At 54.7% G+C, this 9,393-nt stretch overlaps 1 protein-coding gene across 1 annotated transcript; it reads left to right on the forward strand.

The window, feature by feature from the left end:
- The first annotated feature begins 1,561 nt into the window (after positions 1 to 1,561).
- HERPUD1 (homocysteine inducible ER protein with ubiquitin like domain 1) lies at positions 1,562 to 7,733 on the forward strand. The gene is made up of 8 exons (XM_084269910.1): positions 1,562 to 1,708; positions 2,470 to 2,547; positions 2,631 to 2,705; positions 3,743 to 3,864; positions 4,209 to 4,331; positions 4,941 to 5,255; positions 6,286 to 6,391; positions 6,737 to 7,733. The coding sequence occupies exons 1-8, from the start codon at positions 1,577 to 1,579 to the stop codon at positions 6,902 to 6,904; spliced, it is 1,119 nt and encodes a 372-aa protein (XP_084126036.1). The 5' UTR covers positions 1,562 to 1,576; the 3' UTR covers positions 6,905 to 7,733.
- Positions 7,734 to 9,393: the final 1,660 nt, after the last annotated feature.

The following is a 9,393-nucleotide window of genomic DNA, read 5'->3' on the forward strand; positions in this document are numbered from 1 at the left end:
AAAACGGGGGACACCGGCAAAGGGTGTCCTCAGGCTCGGCATTCATACCGGGAGTTGGGGGACACGGATCACGGTCCCATCCGGCAGAGCAGGAGCTGCAGATAGCTGTGTGGGGACACAGCGCTGAGGCTGTAAGGCCACCCTTCAGCGACAGCGGAGGGCAGAGCCGGTGGGGAGCGTGGCTTCGAAGCAATCCCTGCTGCCGCCGTGCTGGTTGTGGGGAGGGATGCGGCCCGGGAATGGGCTCTGCCGGCGCTCTTCATCCTCGCAAGGACATACCCTGGCAGCCACGGGGGGGTTGTCAAACCAGGCGTAGGCTCAGCTCATTCCTGAGTGATTTATTTGTCTGGCTAACGAGGCAGCGATGCCCCGTGGCACGGCTCTTCCCCGGGAGCCGCAAGGTGATGCAGCCCTGCGAGCCGAGTGGCTTTTCTGGTTGCAAAACCCGGTACGGGCTGCAAACTCATCCGTGCCTTTGGGCAACAGGTCTGGCTGCCGAGAGCAGCTGATGAAACACACGCAGAGTAAATACGGATTAAACTGACTGCTCCCACTCCTGAGAGCTTGTTTGAAGTGCGCTAAACCCCCCTCCTGGTGCAGCAGGATCATTGCCACTGGTTTTCCCGGCACCGAATCACATCTGAGGGAAAGACGGGGATGGGGAGGAGGACTCGGAAGCTGCTGTTCCACGTTTGTATGCTTGGGGTGTTTTTTGGTCAGGGATGACTTCTTGGATTCTCCCCCTTCGCCAGCGCCTGTGCGCTCCTTTTGGGGTCACGCAGCCGGACGCTGCCCCTGCAAAGCCAGAAGCAAACCCGCGGGCTGCCGGGGGAAGAACCGTGTGGCGAAAGGCGGCGTTTTCACCGGGGTCAGGCGGCGGCTCCGCGTGTGCAGGGCCCTCAGCGAGCTGCGGGGAAAGGCGAGAGCGAAACCAGGGCCGCCTGACGCTGCGGTCGCTGCCGGAGCTTCCTCCCGAGCCGGGACCCAGGGTGGGCAGTGGAGCCTCTCGGAGGGGGGCGGCCCGCAGTGACCCGGCAGGTGCGGACGGCGGCGGGAGCGGGAGGGGTGTCTGAAGGACGCAGCCCCGGCCACACGTGCCCCGCTCGGTGCCGCAGGGGTGGCCGGGCCGGGCCTGGCGGGCGGGAGCAGCTCCCTCGGGACCCCCGCGTCCCGGGGCAGTCAGGCGGCCATCGCGTCACGGTGAGGCCGCTTCGCTGCCGGGAGGGAGGGCGGGCGGGCGGGGGCGGGTAACGGCGAGGACGGGCCGATAGCCCCGCACGGCCACGGGCCCGGACGGGGGGAAAGGGAGGAGAAGGATCGCCGTTGCTATGGTGACGTTGCGCCAAGGCCGCCGGAGGTCCCGCCCCTCCGCGGCACCACCCAATCAGCCCCTCCGCCTCCGGCCACCGCCCTCCCGCGGGGCTCCGTCCCATTGGCCCACGTGTCCAGTCCCCGCCCCTTCTCCCGCCGCGGCCAATCATCCGCAGCCACCGCGGCCCTGCGGCAGGGCGGTGCGCGGCGGGAGGCTATAAGAGCCCCGGCGGCGGCCCGCAGGCACTACCCGCCCGGCACTGGCATGGAGCGGCCGTTGGCGCTGCTGGTCCGCAGCCCCACGCAGCGGCACCCCGACCTGCGCCTCCGCGCCGCGCCCGCATGGACCGTGCGCCGCCTCAAGGCCGAGCTGCGCCGCCTCGTCCCCGACGCGCCGGTGAGTGCGCGGCCCCTGCCCCTCTCGGCGGGCGCTGCCGAGCCCGAGCCCTGCCGCCGCCTGCGTGTTCCCCCCCCCCCCTCCCCCGCGCCGGGGCGTCCCGCGTCCGATTGCATCAGCTGCTCGGGGCGGGCCCGGGCGGCGCTGGGGGCTCTTGCGGGAGCTGCTCGGTCTGTGGTACGGCAGCTGTCAAGCATCAACCGCCCCGCTCGGGACGCGGCGCCGGCTGCGTGGGGCGGGAGGGGATGGAGCGGCGGGGCTGAGGCGCCGCCGGGCTCCGGGAAGCGCTTTCCCTGCGCGGTGACCGGGCTCCTCCGGCGCGGGGCTGGCAGCGGTTGGGCCGCCTCCCTTCGCAGCCCGTCCCGGGGGAAGCTCGGCGGGCGCCGCGCCGCACCCCCGGGCGTCACCTCCCTTCCCCGGGAGCGGCTGGCGGGGAGCTGCTGGGGTGCGGGGCTGCCCGTGCTCCGGCGGTGCCGCTGAGGTGGCACTGCCTGCCTCGGCGCCCAGGGTTTGCGGGGGCTGTAGGAGACCTGCCCTGCAGCAGAGCCCCTTGCCGGCGAGACGCTTTATACCCTGCTGCTGCTCCGGGCCTCCGTGTTAGTGATAGCGCCCTTCAGTTCTCATCTCGCTGCCGACCTCGGGTGTGTGCAGCTCCGAGCAGCCTTGAGGGTGTGGGCTGCTCCCAGCTGTGTGCCTCTGGCCCCAGCTAATGCTCGCTGGGCAGAGCCGCTCATCCCATTCTTTGTTTCCTTTCCTCAAAGCCTGAAGAGGACCAAAAGCTGATTTATGCTGGGAAGCTGCTGCTGGATGATCATTATCTGAGAGAGCTGCTGCCACAGGTATTAAAAGAACCTTTCAGGATGTGCTGAAAGGCATCAAGAGGAGTGGCTGTGCTTTTAATGTGGCTTTCTTTCCATTTTAGCACGGGGAGTTGCATGCTCTTCACTTGGTGTACAACTTCAAGACCCTTGTGAACATGTCGGGAGCCAGCGTGGAGGTAATCACAGTTAACATACTGCTTGGCATCTCAGGGTCATGGCTGCAGCTGGGAAGTGTCAGATGGCTGTTTTAAAGCCTGCTGGTACTGCAGAGTTTTCCTACTAGTGCCTAGTGTTGCCGCTGTGATAACCTCTTGAGGAATATGAGGCTGTATTTGGATTAAGCTGACTTAAAAAAAGGCTCTGCAGTTTGTCAGTGAAGATTCTCATGAAATCTGGAAACTAAAATGTAGCTGTAACACAGTGCTCAGGAGGTATGCTTGCTGGCACACTCAGTTTTATGAAACAGAATATGGCTTGTCATGTCCTAAGCTGTTTTGGAGGGGGGTTGCACTTGTGGGCAGCAGGTGGCTCTGAGCTGTATGTAGGTGTCATGGATCTGCAGCTGAAGAAGGTGTAACTGCTCTCAGCCCATGGAGAGGAAGGCAGATATGAGCCTCCATCCTTGAGCTGAGTACTTGTTGGTCTTAAGTGCAAATGGCCAAGCCCTGCTTTTGCTTTCCAGTAGCTCTGCTGAAGTGTCTGTAATGCCTCCCTGGCTGGTGGCTCTAGGCAGGACCAACTTTGGTCTGGGCATTACACAGATGTGTGGCCATCTGCTCTGGATTCTGTGTGAAAATCCAAAGCTGTCACAGCTGATGTCAGACTGGTTTGAATGTAGTTCCCTCTTCCAGTTGGGTTTCTGTAGCCAGATGGGACCTGACTGTATGTAAAAAAACCACAAACCAAAATGAAGAGAACACCTGCAAAACAAACCCAACAAACCCCAGAACCAGACAGGCATAGGTCTGCTGAAAGTGAAGAGTAACACCAAGTCAGTTTTTACATGCCAGTCCTTTTTTAAGGAGGTGTAAAGGGCCTGTGCCACAAGCACCTCAAGTGCTGTCAGTACTGTGGCAGCCTCTGGGTGTGTTGTGCAGGATAGCATGGGGAAGTGTAGCAGCTACAAAACCACAGCCTGTTCAGTGTAGTGTAACTGTTGCATAAGGCTTGTGTGGTGTCCTGAATGCACCTCTAACTGTACTGCTGTCCCTAGGTTAAAGCTCACCAGCCAAAATCATTGTTGGAAGCTAGTCAAGAGCCACCTGTATCTGCCTCAAACACTGAAAGACCGAGATGCTCTTCTGGTGGCCAGTCTCCACCTGAAGCCAGTGATGGGTAAATACATTTTTATGCATGTCACTAAGGTTTTTCCAATGTTGGGTTCGTGTTGGATGCCACCTCGTGCTGCACTGTCTGAAGTCACAGACTTCAGGGCTGAAGACTGAACAGGTTTTAGGTAAAAGCTTTAGTGGCTGTGGAAGCAGCTCAGGGAAGCTGTGCTGCTCTGTTAGCTGGAAATCTTCCTTTTATTCCTGTGGGTAATGAGATGTTAATATTCTAAAAAGAAGTAGTTTTGGTTTGGCTGTACAAAGCAGCAGAAGCTATTTACATTGTCCTGTAACAAATGACTTGGGGTTTGCCTGCTAATTCCTAATGAATGCATTTGAATTTTGACCAAGGGTGGAAACGACTCGACATCCTCTCCAGAGCATGGCTCCTGGCTTCTCTGCTTACACAACCTACAGCTTGCTTCAGATGTCCTGGCTCCAGCAGATCTATGTGAGACAATACTACATGCAATAGTAAGTTTTCTGCCTAAAGCTGCCTGTAGTGAGTAGAAACTGCAATACAAGGAACTTCTGGCAGCTCTTCCTCTTTTGGTGGTGGCTGGGTGATTCTTTGGTTCATGCTGACGTGTGAGTTCCTCTCACTGCCATGGGGTGCTTGGCTTGCTGCTTGTGAGTGTGTTTGAGCCTGGCAAACCCCAGACCTCTGACTCCCTGGGGAGGGCAGGGGTCTGCAGAGGAAGTGTAATCCTGCCCAAGAGCTGCAGCTCTTCACCTTTCTTCTGGCTGCTGAAAGCAGTGCACAGAGCCCTGTCTGGAAGTCAGTGACTGAGGCAGAGCTGAGACCTGCAGAGGTGGCTTAGGCTGCCCTTAGATTGCTGTAAAAAACTCCTGCAAAGTACTGAAATTACTGTGCCTAAAGTTGAAGGTGCCTGGCTTGACTCGCTGAGGTCACTATGTAACTTGTCTTGGGTAGAACTAAAACCTGGTTTTTAGCCTTCTGTGGCCCCTGAACTTGATGCTTTCTACTTGGATGTGATCTGGCTGTTTTAAAGATGGAGAAATTTCAGTTCCTGTTAAGTGTGCAAGTCAGACTCAGCTTTATTCCTTACTCTTTGGTTTCAGTTTGACTTCTACGGCTGCATCTGCTGACCCATCTCATGCACAACGTTCTCAGGAGGTGCCAACGACACCAGTGACACCTCCAGCTCCTCTTGGGGACCCATTTCCTGCCCAGGCTAACGCAGTGGCCAACCAGAACCTGCGGGTGAATGCCCAGGGGGGTCCTCTGGTGGAGGAGGAGGAGGAGGGTGCCAACCGGGACTGGCTGGACTGGCTGTACTCAGCAACGCTCTTCTACGTCTTTGTCAACATTATCTACTTCTACTCCAGCATCAGCAGGTTCCTCCTGGTCATGGGTGGCACAGTTCTGATGTATCTGTAAGTGATGGCTTTCCTACCTCCTGCTGCATTCAGAAAGGCTTTGCTGAAATGCTGAGCTCTCTGCTGGGCTCTTGTACTGGGAAAAGGAGAACCACTCCTCTGTACTGGTATAACTCGGTGTTTGCCAAAACTATAAGTACAGCCTAGGCCTGGATTAGGTGAAGGATGGGTGATCTTACCTGGTGCTTCTGGTGTGGCTGGCTTTCTTGCTGGAGAACACTTTGACACCCAAGCAGCTCCTGGCATAAAGCCCCAACAGCTCTGCAGAGCTGACAGTCTGTAGGTTTGATGTAGTAGTGACAGTTGCTTGTTGGGACTGTGTTTGACAGTGACAGTTGCTTGTTGGGTCAAGTGTTTGAGCCTCTTCCCAGACCTCACACCCCAACATCAGGTACCCACACAGGTTTTTCTGCTGTGTCTCTTCTCTGGAGAGCAGCCAAGCTAAATGGAGTGCTGTGTCCCCAACAGGCTTTGAGCCTCTCTGGGGGGAGATGGGATAAAGCATGGTAAAGACAGTGGGTGCTCTGCTGATGTGCTAGGGTGGTCATGCCTGGGAAGGATAATCTGATCTAAGTTTGGTCACTAGTGAAATGAATGATGCAGGCCTCAGCATTCCTGTTGGTAGGTCTAGGAGTTGGAACTGGAGCTGCTCATGATCTGCTCTTCCAGCCTTTTGCAGGCCCAGAGACCGAAGGTTAATTGCTTCATTAAGTCCTTAAATTTTACTATTGATCATTCTAAAGTGTAACTTTGAGCAGCTTATTGGGGGGGTTACGAGGTGCAGGTGCTGCAGTGACACAGACTAAGGGGGGGGGTCTGTGTGCCCTGTTGTTCTGGGTGTCCCATGTGGTGGGTGGTGTGCCCAGAAGCTACCTGAGCTGTGTCACAAGCAGGCTCTTCACTGCAAGATACAGGCCTGGATGTCATGCTGCTTATTCTGCATGTGAGCAGTGGGCTGTTACTGAGCTGTGGTGGTGAGGCAGGGAGGAGCACTGAGAGGTGTTACAGATGTCTGTTGCCTTCCCAGGCACCACGGTGGGTGGCTTCCACTGCGACGGAGACCGGTCCAGCCCTTCCCAGGCAACATTCCTCCCCGTGCTGCTGTCAACCAGGACCAGAATAATAACCTGCAGGTATTGTCTTGCTGCTGCTTACACAATGAGCATGAAGCCTTGTGGAGCTGTACTTTCAGCTTACTGATTACATGTAGTAGCAAAAACTTCTCTCTGAAACTTGTCAGAAACTCTTCTGTGGGGGATTAACTGCCAGCCTGAGTCTTCTTTGGGGTCGCTAGTGCTTCTGTTCCACAAAGTATCCCAGGCTGAATGTTCTCTCTCTAAGTTGCTTCTGTCCTTCAGGATGTGGTAATGGAGAGTTGTTGGTTGCAGGCTGAAGATGGGGTTTAGGGTAGTAACTCTGGGCAGGATTTGAGTGACTTCTGGAAATGTCATTTACCAAATAACCCTTTGTTGTGACAGGGGGACAACGCAGGTAGAGAACATGAATCTGAGTCATCTCCTGCCGAGGGCCAAGTCCTACAAGAACTGCAGCAGGCCAACCCTTCCTTTATCAGCACAGCCTGGGTGTTTTTCAAGACTTTCTTTGCATCCCTCCTTCCAGAAGGGCCTGGAGTGACCCACAACTGATGTCACCAGTCTGCTTGTCTGAAATCGTGGTGGGCTTTAATCTACACGAGTAAATCTGATACCAACTCCAAGCCAGGAGTGAAAGTGGGTGGCATTTTCTCTGGCTTTCACTGAGTGAACAAAGCTGCAAGAAGCCATAAGTGATGATGGCCTAGAGACCAGGATGCTTTCCCTCACTCCAGAGGACTCTGTAGTTTTGAAGTACTGGTGTAGAGGCTTGGCATTGAACTTGTGCACTCAGCGCACAGGCTCTAAGCAGGTGGGCAAAAATACAAGAAGCAAATTGTTTCCTCTGTGCAATATGGTTCCTGTTGGAATGTTTCAAATGCTATTTAATTACACTGAGTGTAGGACCTCAAAAAAAAAAAAAGCCTGCTAGGTACACATTAGCAGACTTCTAGGAAAGATCTATTGTTAAAGGCTTCACAAACAGTTTGTTTTCTGTGTAAATATTTTTAATGAAGGATGTGTGGTGCAATTCCCTTGTTGGACAAAGTGGAGGGCTGTAAGACAGCTACCTCCTGATAAGCAGTTACCCTGGTCCAGTTGCAGCCTAAGTCTCACATTGCCAAATTCCTGTAGTTTAAACTGAGTTTAATTTCCACCCTGACCACATCATGGGAGAAGAGCTCATTCAGCTCTATATAGCAAGAATTTCTGCAAGATGAACACTTCACTGCTTTCAGGTGCAAGGCTAAAGCAGTCTAATGCCTCTGCTCAACTCTGTTCTGGCTCTAGAGCCACTCTCCTGTGTGACTTCATTGTGTTACCTTTAACTTCTGATGCAGGTAAGGGCTTTGATTTAATAAAACTTGCAGGTATTGCTGTCTGTACTTGTACACACTGCATAGCAATGGGCAGAATACCTGTGCAAAGCACAGGCTCTGCTCTCACCTGGTTTTTATTGGAGAATCATGATGAATGAGTTATGACCTGAGAGACAAGATGCTTGTGGAGCTGTGAACTCTGCTGCTTGCCTGTATTCAGCAGCCCTCAGCATGTAAAGTGCCTTGGGTAGTGTGTATTTGCTCACCAAAAGCTGCTGGCACAGAAGCTGTGGTCATCCTGCTGGTGAGTCTGGTCCCTTAAGCTCGGTGGCACAGCAGTGTGTTATGGGATAGAGAGCAGCCCTGCAGAGAGGGACTTGGGGGTGCTGGTGGATGAGAAGCTCGACAGGAGCCGACAATGCCACTCTCAGCCCAGAAGGCCAACCCTGTCCTGGGCTGCATCAGGAGGAGCGGGGCCGGCAGGTATGGGGAGGTGATTCTGCCCCTCTGCTCCGCTCTCCTGAGACCCCACCTGGAGTCCTGTGTCCAGTTTGTGAGTCCCCAACATAAGAAGGACATGGGACCGTTGGAATGGGTCCAGAGTAGGCCATGAAGATGGTGAGGGGGCTGGAGCACCTCTTCTGTGAAGACAGGCTGAGAGAGTTGGGGGGAGAAGAGAAGGCTCTGGGGAGATCTTACAGCACCTTCCAGTACCTGAAGGGGCCTGCAAGGAAGCTGAGCAGGGACTTTGTAGAAGGGCTGGGAGTGATAGGTCAAGGGGGAGTGATTTTGAATTGGAAGGGGGAGATTTAGATTGGATATTAGGAAGAAACTCTTCACTATGAAGATGGTGAGTCCCTGGCACAGGGTGCCCAGGGAGGTGGTGGCTGCCCCTTCCCTGGAGGTGTTCAAGCCTGGGTTGGATGGGCCCTTGAGCAGCCTGGACTAGTGAGAGGTGTCCCTGTCCATGACAGGAGTGTGGAATTGGTCATCTTTAAGGTCCCTTCCAGCCCAAAGCATCCTGTGATCCTATGATCTTGGCTCAGGGGTTTGATTCTGAGCTGCTGCTCCCAGGCAGCAGTGCATGAAACCTGCAGTGCTACCTCAGTGCTACCTGGAGCTGGCAAAACTCTGTAGGAGTCTTGCTAGGGCTGACATGCATGAGTTGGTACAAGCAGCTGTAACATCCTAACTGGTAGGGCTTCATCTTGCCACTTAGACTGATGTTGGACATGGTCTGTTGGTGTTTCCTGCAGTAACAAGTTCAGGCTCAGTGATGTCTGTTTGGCTTGGGACAGCCGTTCCCTTCCGAAGCCCCTCTTTGTGCCACTTCAATTTGCTGGAGACTCTGTGAGAATGGGTGGGCCAAAGTAACATTTAATAATAAAGACTTCTGTAAATACTTAAAATGAAGTGAGAGGCTACTTCCTTCTAAGGCACTTCAAGCATGTTTGCACAATCCTCAGACTGTTCTTGGAGGTGGTGTCCCCTCTTTCTTGCCTTGCTGGTGATGGAAGTCTGCCTGTGCTCAGTGATGTGTGTTGTGGATGATAGATGTTTTCCTTCTGGGTGTGTCTAACTGTCACTCAGACATCTCCACAAAGTCCCTCGAAATCAACAGAGATGTACCAGGTCCCAGGCTTTGGAGGAGAAGGTGTTTCTAGATAGCCAGAAACAAACTGGTTTGGTTTAGGCCATGCCATGGAGTGCTGGATTACCCAT

Source organism: Gallinula chloropus, assembly GCF_964237585.1.
Source record: "Gallinula chloropus genome assembly, chromosome: 13".
Classification (NCBI taxonomy): domain Eukaryota; kingdom Metazoa; phylum Chordata; class Aves; order Gruiformes; family Rallidae; genus Gallinula; species Gallinula chloropus.